General features: G+C 30.6%; 1 protein-coding gene across 1 annotated transcript; it reads right to left on the bottom strand.

The window, feature by feature from the left end:
- Window positions 1-2383: 2383 nt before the first annotated feature.
- On the bottom strand, window positions 2384-19292 carry LOC148629745 (putative inositol monophosphatase 3). Its single transcript, XM_088556427.1, has 5 exons — window positions 18942-19292; window positions 17968-18133; window positions 17163-17270; window positions 10651-10827; window positions 2384-5520 (listed from the first exon to the last, which is right to left on the bottom strand). The coding sequence occupies exons 1-5, from the start codon at window positions 19266-19268 to the stop codon at window positions 5261-5263; spliced, it is 1038 nt and encodes a 345-aa protein (XP_088412553.1). The 5' UTR covers window positions 19269-19292; the 3' UTR covers window positions 2384-5260.
- Between the last annotated feature and the right edge of the window lie 131 nt (window positions 19293-19423).

Genomic DNA, 19423 nt, shown 5'->3' with positions numbered 1-19423 from the left:
TTCGGAGTGATATTCATTTCCTACGTGAATAACTATATTGTAAATTATGAAACCGTTAGCTTTCATCCTCTGGTGGACGGAACAAACACCTACAAACTCTAACAATGATCAAATATTACTTCCTCATATTTCATTACAACAAATGACTATAAAGAATATAAATCCTCTACTTATTAATTTGTATAAAAATCATTTGCATTTGCACAAAAATTACAAGTGTTTGTCCTAGTCTAATTTAAGTCAAACCAAGACTAAAAAGAATCTTCTCTTCACAGAAGCCTATAAAACTTTAAAAGCTTACTTTAATTAACATAAAAAAAATCAAGCAGGAAATACTGTCTGAATAATAAATCACCATAAAAGCTCCAATATCTACAAATGAAAAGAAAATATGTTTCATGACTTTTTAATGAAAATTTTTGTTAGTTTTTACAATTTTATTTGCTTCCATTTAATTTGAACAATTGAGTTCACACTAATAAAATTGTTCAATCTAATAAATTTAACAATAACTTTCAGTGAATACTAAATCAAAGCAGGACATTAATGGTACAGGGAACACCCATAGAGATAAGTACCAATCTATAATTGGTAATTTACATTGTAAATCAGGAGTTTTGAAACAGTATATCTTGAGTCCTTGAACATTTGTCTATCAGACTAGACATGCTGCTTTCAAAATCATAGCAGAAATAGAAAATTGTTTAAGATTTTTCAGGTTTCTGCCTCCCTTATTTAATAATTCAGTCAGGTCTTGTCTTCATAAGCTCTTGATCCGGTTTCATTAAGAATTTTAGATTTTCCTCAAATCCTTCCTCAACTCAAAGATTGGAGAAAATTCTCAATTTGAGATTTTTAAAAAATATTACCCAGTCCTATTATGCCTTATCTTTAGAAATGAAGTAATGCATAATACGATTAACATACCTTGGTTCTGCATGGCGCACATTGCTGCTCTTAAGAAACAGATTTGAACTAGGAATAAATTAATGTGAATTTAATTATACTTCATAGGAACACTATTTAATTTAATTGGATTCATTCTAATTACACTTTCATCAAATTAATCGTTTATACACCTAGATATTTTCATATTGCTACCCGTATACCAAATTCACAGTTTCATGTCAGCCAACTTCTGCTTTTAAATCATTTGAACATTTGTCATTTCAAATTTTTTTTCCCAAATATTGGAGAAGGTTGTACTAGTTTAGGACACAAAAAAAAAGACCTCATAAAGTACAGCTAAACCTGCCTAAATCTGGCATTTTCTGAAGTCCCAAAATATTTTGAACTTCTGTAAGAGAAATCTTGCCTTAATCTTCAGTCCAAAGGGTTTGGTATAGCTAAGTGTCACTTGAACCATTTTTAAAATTGATCAAAGTAGAATTTAAGGAAGTTGATTTTTGTCAAATTAGGAAATACTGGTAGCAATATCCAGGGTCAATTACACAACTATCATCAATCATTCACAGAAAGGTTTGGAGAAAATGCTTTACATCTATGAGATCAAATCTTATAAAATAAACACTATTAGAATTGAAGAGTTCTATATAATTCATTTGACCACAAACCACATAACTAATAGTTCTAACAACAAACAAATATGTACTCTAATCTTAAAAAAATATACATCATTACATAAATTAAGTTTCATTGAAACTATTTAAAAAAATGAAACTGTAAAACATTAAAACTTTTGATAAATTAATCCAAAATAGTAAGTTCACTAAAAATCTACAAAATTTCAGAAATGGCAGAACAGCAATGAGTGGTAATTGTGTAAAGGGAGATAATTCAAATTTTCACCTGTCAAAAAAGTAATAATATGAAATAATTTTGTTCATTTCTCAAACTCCTCAAGTACCACTGCAAGTATAATGTTTAAATATAGCCACTAGTTAAATTGATAAAATTCTTCACATTAAAAAAACAAAGCACACTACAAACACTTGACTAGAATATACTGATTTGATTGAATAATTTAGCTATTTCATTAGAGCACAAGTTAGGATAAGAAAAGTAGGAATTTTATCATAAAGTATGTACAGTATAACCTGTTTTAAATGTCTGAGAAGTCTAAATAAGTTGGAAATCTGGTTGTATAAGGTGAACTAACTTTTCTTCCATTTAAGTAGTATATACAGGTGTAAACAGCCAATTTGAAACAATATCATTAAAACTCAAAAAAACTTTCATGCCTCTCTTTACATGGAGCTGATTCATGTAAACTAAACCTGTTTTTTTGTAGTCCCAAGAACGACCTTCCTGTAAGTTTACAAATAATAAATTAGGTATTACATGTCTTTTTCATGGTTTAAAGTTTATACTGCAACTTCTGATTAACTCTAAATATAGTGAAGAAAAAACTACTGTGAGGAAAAACATTTAAAAAGTACCATTTAATTATACTGACTACAATGATGACAATACCAAGTAACTAAATATACATAGGAATGATACTATTTGATCATATGCATATAATGTATTTCCGATACACAATTCTTTGGCATAGAACTGGAAGACATGTATCTAATAACTATAATATCTTTTGTTCTACAATATGAACAGTAAACAAATATTTAATACTTAAGTCACTTTATACAAACAACATCACTCTGCATTTCCTTATAAATAGACAATATTTAACAAACACAGCACCCTTTATACCACATTCTAGCATTACTTACACACCACATACTATTATTTCATAAAATATATATGTATACACACAAGCATAATCAATAAACAGACTGTTATAGGTAAGGTAAAGAATAATAAGTGTGAATATTGATGTAATCCTTTAAAACCTAATAAAACATCATCAAAAACAAGTATACAGTGCTTCAAAACACAGGAACAACTTATAGAATTTACCAAAAAATTATGCTATATGTGAAAATAAAAAGTCATTAGAGACACAGATTGACAGAATCTTGCACAGTTTGCATCAAACTACATTTCTACAGTTCTATAGTTAAATTTCAAATTTTAAAATGCTCAGCAAGTCTTGTGCTTTAAATTTTAAAATTTAACCATATGGGTTACACATGTTTTTATCACTGGATGCAGTTACAAGTGTGAGATAAACATGACATTAAAATTAGTTCATAGAAATGGGAACAGAAATGACTAGACTATTAATAGGCACCATAATTTTCTAGCAATCAGTTTTCAAATACAAACTGCAATATTAACAATAATTACAATGTACAAGAAAATATTATTAAGTGACATGAGGTTGACCTGTAGGTCAGTCCAAGTTAGGGTTTGATTAACTCTTAAAAATATTTATTTGTTTGTTTTTAGTTTTTAGCTTGTAATAAACTACAAAAATGTCTGCTTCTAGCTGGACTCTAAAACTGCTATTACACATATTTAAGTCTACCTCAATTTAAAACTAAAATAATGGAAAATGTTTAAAGAAATTATCAGTTGGGGCATTTGATGATAATCGAAAAATGAACTTGAAGTGCCCTAGATTAAAAATAGTAAACATGCAATAGGCTTTCAAGATTTTTTAACAGGCAAAATAGAGAGCAATAAAAATGATAATCATAATGATAATAAAACCCATACAGTATTCCTTGAATTTAATCTTGACCATAAATTTTCTGAAGGGTGGCACATGAAAAATTTTGTTTTCAAACACTTTTACCCAAAGTCAGAATTTAGCTAAATATAATGATTTTGGAGATGTATGCGAAAAACTACTGTCTGATCCCTGCAAGTCATATTTCAAATACATCCTTTTTTTTTTTAAATTGAATGATGGCTTTTGATTAACTACAACAGTTAAAGAGAAATGCATTACACAGAATGCATTGATAGTCATTGAAAAGGGAGATAACACTTTCATATTGTGCAAAATTTGGTTGCTTTCTTAGGGAACTTCATAATCATTTTCTCAGCCATCCATTATTGATTTAAAAAATCCTTTGTTCTGTTGGACATATATATGATCAAAATATTACATCAGAACAAAAAAATCAGTGGAATAAAATTCCATGTGTCATCCATATCATAGGAAGTGCCTGGTTTCTAAATGGACTATCTCTTACTTAAGTACTTTTACTCAGATTGTTGCTTATGATATTACATGTACTTATATTTCCATTTTCATGATGTATTAAAAAAAAAAACAGTTTTATTTAATTTTTAGCTTTATTTTACACACAATAAAGAGACATTCTATTTTTGTTTTAATGATGACAATGAATCATTTGTGATACAGGTAAGTTAGCCAAAATATATGGGAATATCTTGTATTTAGAAGGAATTCTTAAAGGATCATATCACCACTCAGAGATTAATGCACATTCTCCTATTGATAGAAACTTAATAGTTATTAAATAATATTTGCACAAAAAAACCTATCACACCAAATCCTAAAAAACCCCATCGTAAATTTTTATGTTTAATTTTTGTTTCAGACAAATCTTTATTCAAAGGTATTTCAAGTTTAATGATAATCAAACTGCCAAGATTTTATGACAACACATAGATTTAAGAATATTCTCAAACTTGAGTAATTTTTCAAGTTTTGTGGCAGATTTTGTGCATATTAAACCTGTGCAATAAAAATACTTGTTTCAATTAAAGAATATCTTATCTACAACCATAAAGGACTAACTAAAGTTTATACAAGTACAGTGATATATTTAAATGATAATGGGAAATAAAATGAAAACTTTAATTTATTTTTAAATATCTTCATGAAAGACCTTACTCATATGGACCCACTTTCCAATGGTTAAGACTATCTCAAAGTATTACAGCTTGTTTTCATAGATTTACACACAAAGTTAGGATGGATTATTTATCAAACATGTCCATGTGACTAAAAATATGGAAGAAACATTGAAAATAACATCTTGTCAGAAAGAAAAAGTTGACAAATAGGATATTACCATGTAAACAGCCTTAAGGCAACAGAAAACTGGCTTCCTGCTACCAGGCTTAACAAAATGTGGTCTATGCCTAAATTTGTTCCTAAAATTTTTAAAACTGGATATTGAATGGTTAGTGAAACAAGGTATACTTGCATAAGGTTTTCCAATTGAACCTCAATCGACTTTAGCCGATGACCAATAACTTAAATAGCTAATAAAGACAACCTTATACAATAACAAACTATTTACTACCAGGATTTTTAGTTTCATACAGTGATGATAAATAATACAATCTATGTTCTTAATGTTAAAAAAACAACAGGTACCCTGACAAAAAATTGCTTAAAACTATCTAACATGATAACACACTAGGATTTCTCTTTACTTTTCATAGCACCAGCTAATTTTTTCAAATAATCAAAATGATTAGATACAGTTACTAACAAGCCTTCAGAGACTACTTTATTTGTACTGGAGGAATAGTCAATAAAATCTCCTTGTAATGTTGTCATTTTACCATCCATTGAACTCAAGATAGCATTGGCTGCACATAAATCCCATTTCTTTATTTTGGTTGTATGTAAATATGCATCTGCATTGCCTTTTACTACCTCTAAAGTTTTATACCCTGTAAGGAAAAAAGAGAAGGAAAAAAAATGAAAAAATGAACTATAGATGACTCAAAGCTGTAGCACATGCAGAGCTATTATATTATGTGTGCAAAATAGACAGATAATGGAAACCATTGTACAAGCTGTCACATACAAGATCCAATTAAAATATTTCAATTCAGTTTTATTTCATAATGCAGCTTAAAGAAGAATATTGATGGTCAAGATATATTTAGGCTCTTTATTGTAGGTTCAATATCAGAATTGAAAAGTGCAAATCAATGTGAAGTAAACAGATGGTCCACAAACCAATATAGCCCCCTTTTATTGTCACTTTTAGTAATGGAGAACAGTTTGGATACTGTTGATAGTTTTAAGATGGTCTGTAAACCAATGTGCCCCCTCCATTGCTGCTTTTAGAAATAGAAGACGGTTTTAACCACATGTCTATTGTGTCAATATGGTGCTGAGCATGATAAATACACATTGTATATACAATATGTATAAGTACATCTACATGTACTTGTATCCTGTTGAGTCAGTATCTCTATGAAAATATCAAACTTCTGATGGTCACATTTTTGCCAAAGTCACTACTGAGGGGCAGAAGATTTTAATAAATAATTTTAATGACCTCAATGACCCTATAAATAGTGTCTGTAGTTCCCACATAGTCCAAGGCCAAGTCGAGGTGGAATTGTCGGGTGTTTAAGACAAATTACCTTTACAGAAAATTCAGTTTTTTTAACTGAAAAGTTTTATTTGTTCGTACTGCATGCTTATTATTTTATTTCCTTCCTCAGATTGTCAACTTATATACCTACATGTAAGCCAATGGTGATTATGTTATCCAAACCATTGACCTGTGTACAAATTTCACTAAGTTGGGAAATCCCCTTCAGCCAGTTAGTAGGCTTCAATTACAAAAAATGATTTTTTTCCCTTAATGGTGTTAATTACAGATAAATGTTGAATTAAAATTTGTATTAGACATGCATGATCGAGTAAGGAGAATTCATATCCTATCTTAATACTTGCAAATTTTGTATGCTATCCCCTTTTTTTCTCTCATTTCCACATACACATAATTTAAAAGCGTCTTATAATTTCTTTTAAAACAAATGGTTACACATATGAGTATCAAATAATTAGATATGCAAGTCATGCTATTAAACACATGTAATTGACACTTGTAGTATACAAGCAATAACTTGTATAAAGTTATCTATTTATGTATATAATTGATCCTATTATTTTAATTCTTTTTATTTCAAAAGTACCATTACTTTGCTGTTGTTTACTATTTTAACCCTGATTAAGCCTTAATTTAAGAGTTTAAATTCTGAAAGGGAACTTCATTGAGTATATACATGCACAGTGCAAATGCAATAACTACAGCTTTGTTGTTGTTATTATTATTATAGTTTTCTTTTTTGCTCTTCTATTTTATTTTAGAATAGCACATTTCATATTACTATAAAATTGTAAATCCCAAGTACACAATGCAGTTAGCAATTTCCAAAATCATATCCTTGATGTTTTTTAATACATGTAACAGTATGTTTTCTTTTGTTATTTTCCTTTTTATTCTCAATTACCTCTTTAGATTTTGTTGTGGTGGTGATTATTTAACACACGTAAAACATCTTTTTTATAAGATCAGCAGACCTGGCTCATATGGTTCACATGTTCACCCCTCCCCCTTTTTTTATAAATGGCTGGTAGTGCTCTTGTGAGCTATAGAGCAGCCATAGGTCTCTTTAACAACAGGAAAATAGCCTTTGTACATTCGGCACCCTCAAATTTATCATACAATTGTATATTTATGACAAACTTACAGTGCATGTCACGCACATTAGGTCTATTTGTTCTTCAGTCAGTAAACCCGAACATTGACATAGTTTTTTTGCTTTTTGTTCATTATATTTTATTGATGAGTAATATTGAACCTAATCCAGGGTCTGACATCAGCAACTCCTTTTCCAACACTCACGATAAATCCATTTCATTATGCAACATTAATATTAGAAGTATACGAAACAAACTTGAATTCCTGAACACATTTTGTGAAGAATTTGATATATTAACAGTCACTGAAACTCACTTAGATCCCAGTGTAAAAGATGAAGACATTCATCTTGAATCTTTTTCAAACACCGAGATCGCAATAGCTTTGGTGGTGGTTTAGTTATCTATGTAAAAAAGCATATCCGTGTACAAAGAGTAAATATTTTAGAAAACCAAACTGACGATACGCTTTGGATTAAAATCAGTGCCAAGGAAGAAACATTTCTAATTTGTAATATATACCGTCCTACCGGAACGGAGTCTGATTTCTGGACATGATTAAATCATGCGTTAGGGACGAGCTATCAGTTGAATGAAAACATTGTAATTACAGGCGATCTAAATTCTGACTTACTGGTAGCATATTCAGATGAAGAGAAATGTACGCTTCTGAATAAATATTTTTGTTCTATTTCAAAATTGAATGATGAAAATCATAAGTTGCCAGACTTTGTCAGTAGAACAAATAATCATATTTTTGGTATCAGGATTGAAGAGCAAGAAATTATTGATATTATTCAAATTCTAAAACCGAATAAAGCATCAGGTCCCGATACCATTAGCCACAAAATGCTTAAACTATGTCCTGAAAAAATTGCAATCCCATTGAAAATCATTTTTAACAAATCATTGGAGCATTGCAAATTTCCATCTTGTTGGAAGATGGCTAATGTGATAACAATATTTAAAAAGGGTGATTCCTGGTTACCATCTAACTACAGGCCTATTTCATTAATTAGCTGTGTTGGTAAAGTTATTGAAAGGGTTGTGTTTTAAAAAATCTATGACCATCTTCATAAGAACAAGTTAATAGTTATCAATCTGGATTTATACAGTTATCAATCTGGATTTATGCCAAAACATTCCACCGCTCACCAGTTGTTAGAAATGTGTAACTGCATTATAAATTCTTTAGAGAAAAAAGATATTAACTGCTTTGTTTTCTGTGATTTTTCAAAAGCTTTCAACAAAGTACAGCATAAAGGATTAATATATAAACTAAAATCTTATGGAATTTGAGGAGATACGATATAGCTGAAAATCTTACCTCTTTATGCAGACTTTTTGCAGATGACACATCATTTAACTACTTAGATCGTGATAGTGAGCAAATAAGAACAGTCATTATTCATGATTTAACTGAGTTGAATAAATGGGCAAAAACTTGGCTCATGACTTTTAATGATGAAAAAACTGAGATTATGTTATTTTCAAATATCGAAATACTGATGTTTAGTTTTTCTTTAAATGGAGTTGAAATTCCAATAAAACATCATCATAACACTTAGGCATAACATTTACTAGTGATGCAAAATGGTCCTTGCATATTGCAAATATAATAGGTAACGCAAAAAAGCATCTTAACATATTACGAAAATTAAAATTTCAGCTGAATTGTAACATTTTAGAAAAACTATATTTATCTTATATTCAACCATTATTAGAATATGCCCCTGAAGTATGGGACAATTGTAATGCTTCACTCATTGGAAAATTAGAGCAAATCCAAACGGAGGCGGCAAGAACTGTAACTGGATTACCGGTGTTTACAAAATTGAAAACATATATAAAGAAGTGAAATGGGAGACAATACAAGAACGTCGAAAATGTAGGAAATTACAAATGCTCTATAATATCGAACAAAAGCATGCCCCTGAATATTTGTGTAATCTTGTTCCACCTAAGGTACATCTATTTCTAAATATCCATTGCGAAACAGGGATGATAGTTTATTGCCGTATTGTAGATTGTCTGTTACGAGGGAATTCTTCCTTCCAGCTACTATTAAGAAATAAAACAATCTCGACATTACATTAAGAAAGATAGATTCAGTATCCAAATTTAAGTCGGTTTTAACTAGGAATAAGGACCGATCCATTGCACCAAAATATTTTTCATACGGGCCTAGAAAGCTAAACATACTGATAACCCAACTAAGATATTCTGCATCGTTTCTGAATTATGACCTGCACCGAGTAAATATCATCACAGATCCGCTATGTAGATGTGGTACTAACATGGAAGATGTTGACCACTACCGCTTCCATTGTCCTTTATATATAGTCCAAAGACAAACTTTGTTTAATAATTTAAGCTGGCTCTGTGATACTTATACACTTAACGCAAACATTTTACTATCTGGAAGCCCTGAATTAACATATGAAGAAAACATTAGTATTTTTCAGCAGGTTTTTCAGTATATAAAACAGTTAAAGAGATTTCTTGTTGTATGATTTGTGAATCCAGTTGATATTTTTTGTGTTTTTGCTGTGTTATAGATTGTCACCATCACTTGCCCTTCCCCAAACTAATTTTCTCTCCAGTTGACTTTTAATTACACTCATTACAGTATTGTATAGTTCATATATTGTTATAGCATGCTCTCTTATTCTATATGTATTCTGTATATGTATATTGCATTTAGGACTAAATAAGTATGATTTACTTTTGTCCAATCCATTTTGTTTTGAGCAAATAAAATATGTTTAAACTAAACTATCAAACAGAAAAAATCAGTTTTACAGGTTTTAAAAATTTAAAGGCTAAATTCAACAAAGATATGTGTGTTCCTTTAACTCAATAGAATCATTCAAGTTGTGGTCATTGAATACAAGCTTCAACATAAAAATATTATCTCTGGACAAATAGGGTAAAAAAAGATTATTTTACTATGGTGTTACACTTTAGAATTGTCATGTTGACAGTACCATATTTATAGACAAAAAGATATTAAGCATAATCACTGACAAAAAACAAGAGGTTTGAGAAAAAATTATTTGTTTTTGTCACAATAGGTTTTAACATCTGTCACCTTCATAAATCAATAGTATTCATCATGAGACAAATTGTAAGGACTTTACAATGTATATTCTATCAAAAATCAATTACATGTGATATAGAGAAGTATTATTTTCACATCTGCTTGACTTTATTGTAGGAGAAAGGATATACTAATTGAGCAGAAAATCAGTATTTTTATAATTCAGCTCAATAATGCTGATGTGTAGAAAAAAGGGAAAAAATACAGTATCACCATATGTCATCCCATGTAGAAATATTAAATTCTAACTAATACCAACCTGCACCAGCTCCTTGTAAAACTTTAGTTTTATCTCCTAATGCTGTTTTAGCTACTTTTTCTACTTCCCCTTTGTGTGATATTGAAACTATTATTCTATCTGGATCTCCCTCTTTTTTTGCCTCCCTCTTTACTGCATCCAAGGTCTTTGATTTTCCATAACCAACCCATGCCCACACTGAAAGATAATGATACACTTAGATCCAGTTTCTCAAGTACAGTTGAACTGAATAACTGAATTCTTCCCATACATCATTTTTATAAAATTCAGTTACCTTCAGTTCAGAATTTGAAGAGATACATTCAAACTACATGCTCTGAAATGCTTACCTGGATAATTTGAAGCATGTCATTAATTAAAGGAAATATATTATGGTACAGTCCTTGAACCGATCCGTGCAACAATTTGACAGATCGATGACCGTTGACTGATTGATCGTTGACGGATCAATGACCGATGACCAGTAACCGATCTGATCACATTTTTTGTTATGTAAAATGACATAAGATCTGTTTTAAATAAAATAAATGTAAAATAAAAGTATTAATTGATGTTTAAATCTATCACATTAAGTAAATATGTGTAAAATTGACAAAGAAAACAAAAACAAAACCCCATAAAATACACTGACCGCACTGTGGTCACGTGATGCGGTCACCAGTAAAATGGATCGGTTAGACGGGTTGATGACTGACCAGAAACTGATTGGTGATCGATGACCGATCAGAATTTTTGTTGCACAGATCGGTTCAGGTACTGTACATGTAAGTAAATCCTATTCTTGCATCATTCCTGTCACCTACTGATCCATCTGAGCAAAACAAAAAGTAACTTGAGGGCATTCAGGATAACAACCTTATCAAGTTTCAAAACAAAAGCCCCCTTGTTTTCAAAGGGGTTGATATTTGAAAACTGGCCAATCAGAAGCTTAGGCCATCCAATTGAATTAAATTGAATCAAAGGTAGATCACTTGTAGAGGCTCTTCCTTCCATTTTTTCTGCCAAATTTGTTCAAAATTAGTCAAGGGGTTTTCATGAAGTTGAGAAAAAAACTTTCTTGGACCTTTGTCCCAGGTGAGCTAAAAAAGGTTAACTTGTGGCAGAGTTAACTGTTGTCTTAGCCAATGGAATGGGAATTAAAAGGCTGTAGTGGATGCTACAGAGAACAATCCTGTAAAAGTTTCAGAATGTTTCACACAAAAGCCTAATAACTTGAAGGTGTTTAATGAGAAATTTTATAAAGTTAAAAAGGAGCTTACAGTTAACATTTTCATAGAAATAATCCATTCACAAAAGTTTCATAGAAATGGCTGAAAGTGTTTTTGAATTATTGATTGAAAGCTAGAAATCACCCTTTACACTGTTAAAGTTATAAAATCAGAAATTTATAAAAACTGAGAAGAAGTTTACATCAAAAGAAAAAAGATCAGCTAAGTTTCATGGAGTTTTGATGTATTCTGACAACTGTAAACAAAGGATGGACAACATTGTACATGTACATGAACCATGATATTTTCTGACTATAAAAGCCAGTGCATTAAATACAGAAATAATGCCCATTCCAAGGTACATGTAATGACAGAATGATAGATACAAATGTAAGTTTACCTAATCTATACATCAAAGGAAAAGTTTTAGTAAATTCTGCTTGAAAAGTGACAATATTGGCATTTTTATCTATGTAATCTATTACAAAAACTTCTCCCTGTCAAAGACAAATTGAAGAAGTAAGCACAAACAAGGAAAAGTTGTTGCCCATTTCTCCCTCTAGATTAGGCCCTGACTATAAATGTTTTGACTGTCAAAATCTAAAGAATTATTGTTTTTCTTGAAAATCTATGGAATCCAAATCTTTTTGTGCATTGACGATCAAGTAAAATGTTTTAGCATGCACTGTACATGTATAAAAACTGATGGACGGCCTTACAACAATCAACAATATACCTTCTTGTATACATGTATTTTACACCTAACTTTCACATAAAACTAAAAATCAACTAAAACACTTTAGTTTGTCCTAATTTATATCATTCAGACAAATTGATTAATATGAAACACAGCTTCCAAAGTGTAATTGTATTTCTAAATAGTTACATGAATATTTACACAATTTATTAAAGTGGTTCTTTCAACACATTAAATCACAATAAAAATTAATTAGTATCAAACATAATTTATCTTGGTATTTAAGTCAAATAAATAACCACAATATTAAACAGCCTATCAATATCTGCCAAACGTAAAATCTAAATACAATATTTAAAGTTGATGAATGAAAAATCTAACTTTCCCATGAAATAAGTCTGGGATTAAATTTCACCCATACAGTAATGGCAAGACAGTAATATTGGATAACCAGGAAATCTGAACTCTTAATCAGGAAAATACTGGGCAACATTTAATTTTTTTGTTTTTGTTGATGGAAAATTCTGACTTGATTAATGCCTTCATAAATGTATGCATACGGTACATAGGTTATTACAAATCAACTGATATTTCCACCAATAACAGTTTTACTGGTAGATACATTTTTATCATCCATTTTGATTTAATATTAGAGAGCATTCTGACAAACAATGAATGCGGTCATATAACATAATCAATTGTACAGTGTACCTATGCTGGTCCATACTACATAATATATATATAATATAATGTACATGGTTAGATTCAGCATATTAAAGATTTCTATTGATTCAATTTTTGTTGAAATTAAATAAATGTAAACATAAATTTTCACCTTTTGGACCTCAATGTAGATGAATTTAAAAAGGGGCCTAAAATTGAAAATGTAAAATAAATAGTCATACAAAGAACCCTAAAAGATCAACTTGGAATGAAATAAAACAAATAATTATTACGGAGAGCACTTTGGAACAACTTGAAAACAAGTTCATAATTATAGAAATTCTAAAAACAGACAAACCTGTCTCCCATAGGAGAGAGTGAAATCATGGTCACATAAAACAGATGGTCTTTACATACAGGTTAATTTTACATAATACGTGAAGTATAATGCACTACAAAGGTGGATGATAAAACAGATCTGACTTTACATTGTTAGAAGTAATATTTAACATGAAAACCAAGTGTCCTAGTGTTAAACAATATCAAAGATAAAGTGAAAAGCACCAAATCATGATGCAAATTTAGGACCATACATTTTTTTGGAGTTGAGTTAAGAGTGAAAAGCATTTTAAGAATAAAATGCTTTTCAGGGCACAGCTTGACAACAGAGGATGAACCCTGAACAGTTTGGACAAGGTATGGACTTGACACAAGTTTGAATTTTGATTACAATTAGACATTTGATACAGATAAAAATTTGACCAGAACTGAAGTGGTCACTTTTTGTCCCTTATTCCTAAATGGTTCTAGTCAAAACCAGCAACATCAATCCCAAAATTCCTTGTAGTATAATTTCAAAGCAATTCATCAAGTTATTGTCTAGAAATCAGAATAAAAACTTGTTTCTGGCCCTTTTGTGGCCCCCTTATTCTTACTTGGCTCGAGTCACAACCCTAAAAATCAATCCTAGTCTTCCTTTTGCAACATGGCATCATGAAGTAAAATTTATACAAGATCCATTCACTTTTACTCAAGTTATTAAATAAACATAAGGAAAATGATTATTTCATGTCCCATTTTTTACCCCTAAATCCTATAAGGCTGAAGTTTTACACTAACAGTCAAGTTATTGTCTGGATATCAGAAGAATGCATGTTTCTGGCCCCTAATTTCTGAAAAGTTCAAGTACAATCCAAGTCTGACCGCTGTGGTACAGAATATTGTAAAACAATTTCATTGACTTTTATATACTTTTACTAGAGTTATATAGTTAAATTCTATGGGATGCTTGTTCTAGGTCCTCTTATTGGCCCAAAATTCAAAAACAGTTGGGGCCATAACCTCCAAAATCAATACCAACCATCTTTTTGTGGTTTGGAACCTTTTTTTGAATTTTATATAGGTCAACCAAATGATTCTTAAATAATTGGATGAAAACTAAGTGTCTATGAACAAAAAACAACACTATACCGATGACATATGTCGCAAGATTTTTGCAGTCAAATAAAAAGACTGAATGGTTTTCATTCATCTATGAAAAGTCAAGAAACATGAATAAATAGCATTTAAACATATCAATGTGTCCTTCAACCTACATGTAAACATATTAAGTACCTATCCATGTAAAATTCAGACACTGCCAATGATAGAGGTGATTCATGATGCATCAAAATCCCATCAAACAGCAGGTTTTCCTGGCTTTAAACCATTATAGGCCCATAAGATGAGCCAAGGGTCCATTTTATATAGGAGCCTATGGGTATATTCAAGATTTCAAGTGGCCATTTGAAAAAAAAAATGGGCCCTTGCAAAATTTCAATGGGACAGATATTTCTTAATACTGTCACAAGGGACAAATGAACAGTTTATTTTTGGTGCATTATCAAGGGGCCCAGCCAAATAAATGATTAAGTTTAATTCTATCTCAACACATTTTCCCGCAAAATTGAAAGGGCCCATTCCAGGATAATGCCTGCAGTATTATATTTTACAGTATTATATTTCTTTCTGTATTCAGATTTATACTATTGAGAAAACAATATAGCTACATGTATTTACACAGAACCACTTAAATCAGCCAAATCAAGAACAATAAGTCTTGCAAAGCACAAATTTCATACAAAATCTATATAATTTATATCTCAAAAGTGCAACAGCCTAATGAATACATTTTATCTGGTCTGTAACTGCTTCTGATATAGAAATAAAAATGTAGTTCTTGGTTTTTAAACTGTATGAATCACCTCCTGTCTGATTTCTATAAAGACTGCTACTTTCATTGGAATGCATTCCTCAATATGTGACGATCATTACACGTTACATGTATTATCAGCTCATTTTGTTTTTTGTCAATTTAACAGTTAGTATTACATGTGGTGGATAGCTTAAGTTCTTCTTAATGAAAATTTGTACCAGGGGCTTACAGGGATATTGAACTCACAGTTTATTTTCTTTAGCTTGCATTAGTTTTCTCATTTCTTGAGTAAATTACTACAGTAATAATGTGCATGTCCAATATAAGTAATGTAAATCATAACTGTACAATGTATTTATAAAGTATGTTTTTCTTGCAAGTAAGAATTGTAACCACCAATATGTATTTACCATCATTGAGACTCAAGAGCTCAAGAGTTGTTGGGAATGCCAATGTACTTGATCTGGAAACCTTGACTTGCACATGTAAATTACAATGTTATGAATGTTTAAATTGCACCAGAAAGAAAAATAATCTATTCGCACTTTTAAAATTTAAAACATGTCTTTCTTTTAGCATTTTATATTAAATTGCCTTAAACAAAGGTGTATGGGCATTAAGCTTTGAATATTGCCAAAAAATATCAACTTTTCTGTAAAAACATACAAGTTGTTCATAACATGGTAAAATATATAAATATAAGTAAAAATAATAGTTTTTGGCATTAATTCATTATAATGGGGCCATAATTTTACGTCATTTAGCAAAAAATGCTGAGAATTGTAAATTTTGTTGGTTTTTTCCCGATATATTTACATCTAGAAAACTATGTCCACACCCAAGAAACAACTTACGTAGGTTCTTACACGAGTCTCTATTGAAGATCTGAAATTTCTTCCACGAGTGTGAGCAATTCCATCAAATTGACAAGTGCAGCACAGCAGAAAAAGTGAAAAGACTAGGAATTTCTCACACTCGTGGAAGAAATCCAAGATCTTTAGTTGATGATAAGTGTAAGAATGTATTTCTTCTGTTTTACAGACAAAAGCTATTGAATTATAATGAAGATCAATAAGTAATTTGCAAAGAATATGTGTTGTGGGCACCTATTAACCATGTTAAAAATTATGTCACTAATCCTTAAGTTTTTGTATAATTTGAATATACTAACATACATTGTCATACAAAGATGTGAACCTACATACATAAAGTTGGACCCTCTGAACTTTACAGGACTACTTTTACTTTGCATATTGTGATAGGCTATTTTAACCATGACAAACTTGGTGACATGTTCCTGTCTACCATGGGCTGTCTGTCATAGAAAACAATGAAAACAGAAGAATATACAATGTATTTCACATATGATGAACAATGTAAATATGAATATATTCACCATTTCCTTGCTAAAAATATGACCAGAAAGTGACCAAAAAGTACAAAATTTGACAGAATATCTAAATATATGTCATTAAAGTTCAAGCAATTTTTCTGTCCTTTCAATGCAAGAATTATCAGAAGTCTTTATGTTTTGATGTTTGTGATGGATTCAAGTCTCTGAATTTATAATTAAATCATTCAACACTTTATGATAAATTTTCAGTTGAATTTTAGGCCAATAAGACTCTTTACTGCCCTTCCACAATAAAAATAATTTAAGTTTCAATGAAACCATAGAGTTTTTCCCCAACAAAATATTTATTTGGCACATGCATTTTATTTTTTTGATTTGCAGTTTTAAAAAGATTACCTGTTTCTCCTTCATTATTATTTACAAATGGTTTATGTATTACTCCAATGGTAGGATGTCCATCTACTGCAACACAGACCATAGTAGCCACATACTCTAACTTCATCTCTGTAATCAAAAGGAATATACATATATGTTAGAGGTAAGTATATTGACTTGGTCTTAAAGGGCCAACCGAGAGGCTTTTAAAAGAAGGATCCTATCTTGAAATTTGTAAAATTGGGGTTCCTGACTTATCATTAGCTCATTTTTTTTTGTCCACATTCATATAAAATTAACCAACATAGGAGGAATTCAACACCTGGAATCCTTACTTATCTAAAGGGTAACCACTGACTATATGTACAATGACCTGTCTGTAGCATTCCCAAACTTTATACAATATTGTACAATAGTGGAACATGCCAAGACAATTTCACTTTCTAACTAGAAAAAACATAACATTGGTAAACAAAGCATATAGATATACATGTATGCTATCTTGATTAAAAATGGTTTGAAATTGAAGAACTATATTTATGTAATTGCAGAGAAAACTGGAATGAAAAGGTTGTGGACCAGGAGTGTAGACACCATGATCACTATACCACTTCTGGGAAGTGGGGGTATTAAAAAAATTGTGAATTTACAATAAATTAGTAAATTGTACAACAGTCTTAACAAGATTTTTCTAAAAATAAAAAAAAATAAGTTTCAATAACATGTGTATTTGTACAAATCAATATATGTATGTACAGTTGTGAATATACATGTACCTAGTTTTTTACTTACAAAATTTGATGACTTAATTAATTCTTCAACTCACCTGTATATTCTTTAGTTGCATCAAGTGGGTCAACCCAAACTGTTATCTTTGATGATGCTATAGACTGATCACTTGAAATGGTTTGTGTTACTTCATCTAATTGTTTCTTTGTGTCATCTACTTCTAATAAATTTACAGGTTTTAAATCTTTTTCTTCTGAGATGACCTAGAAAAATCATCATTGAATACAATTCATAATTAGAATATTATAGGTATGCTATAGTGACAAATATAATTAGTTTATTGAGTGGTAAATTTTGTAAGATTAGTACATAGTACGTGTACATTTTGTATATGCACATGTAGCAATCAGTTGTCTTTGAAACTTGTACATGTAGGTTTACTATTCATGAAAATTAAATTCATGTTGTATTCACTGGTCTTTTCAAACCTGAGGCTAATGACACACATATAAAAATGTACTTGATTACATGTACATGTATGTCAAGTCCTAATCTAATAAACTGTAAACTGTAGCTTATGGTTGAAATACAATCACCATGGATTATACAAGGATACAAATTCTTTATTCACAAATTAGTGGCCAACTGAGGGCACTATACAGAGTGAACATGAAAATACATGTACAGCGGTAACAATAAGAAGATAAAGTTAATGATTAAAAGAGTTCAGACCGTTAATGCACATATCGATCATATTGTGTATATAATTAAATTACCCTCTAAGTGGATAAAAGTAATTTATAATGGTTTCACAGACACAGCCTCAGATGCTAAGTCTTTTGATAGTAAGAAAATTTCTTGTTTACACATGTAGAAATGTATGAATAAAGCCCATCTAAAATTATCCTGTTAAGAAAAATCTTGGCTTTATAATGTGCATGTACAAATTAAACCATAATAAAAACAAGAGTATATGTAGGTAAATTGAAAATTTGCAACAGCCTCATCTGGTGTTTTTTATACATTGCAATTAAATCATTATTAAAGAGATAATTCTGTCACAGTGTGTACCTTCAATCCCGGAAAAGCTTTTGCTAATCCATAAACAATTGCCCGATGTGATTGTGTGTCTCCTTCAGTCTTCACATCTTTTACTCCCTCGTCTGTTTTTCCTTTCATTTTTTCCTCCAAGGCTTTGCTTGCAAGTCGAACATCTTTAACAACTTTTCCACCCTTTTCTGCAAGCTGTATACACACCGATAAAAGCTCTTTCATACTGACTCTTGGCTCTCTGTGGAACCAGTCAGGTAACCCAAACATGTACAAGGCAGCACAGACACCAAGAGCAATAAAAACAGCTCCTCCAACAGGATTGATTCGAATATTTGCAGGTCCCATTCTCACTCTGTAAGTCCTGATGTGCTGGAAAAATAAATGGAAGTTCATATTGTAAACACTGTTTAGTAAATGTTGAGAACAAAATAAGAGACCAATACCATTTTAAAACGCCCGAAAATAAATCTGTTTATATTACAATTTTGTGAACTACCGAT

This window comes from Perna viridis, chromosome 1 (assembly GCF_037379345.1).
Source record: "Perna viridis isolate PV_CMFRI_1.1 ecotype Kerala chromosome 1, ASM3737934v1, whole genome shotgun sequence".
NCBI classification, from domain to species: domain Eukaryota; kingdom Metazoa; phylum Mollusca; class Bivalvia; order Mytilida; family Mytilidae; genus Perna; species Perna viridis.
This window is presented reverse-complemented; position numbering and strand designations above follow the sequence as displayed.

Coding starts and splice junctions, on each gene's coding strand:
- LOC148629745 (XM_088556427.1), bottom strand. CDS start 19,268: ATGGGACCTGCAAATATTCGAATCAATCCTGTTGGAGGAGCTGTTTTT. Junction 17,271..17,967: donor TGCAACTAAAGAATATACAG/GTGAGTTGAAGA, acceptor TTTTGATTACAG/AGATGAAGTTAGAGTATGTG. Junction 5,521..10,650: donor TTTACAAGGAGCTGGTGCAG/GTTGGTATTAGT, acceptor TTTTCCTTACAG/GGTATAAAACTTTAGAGGTA.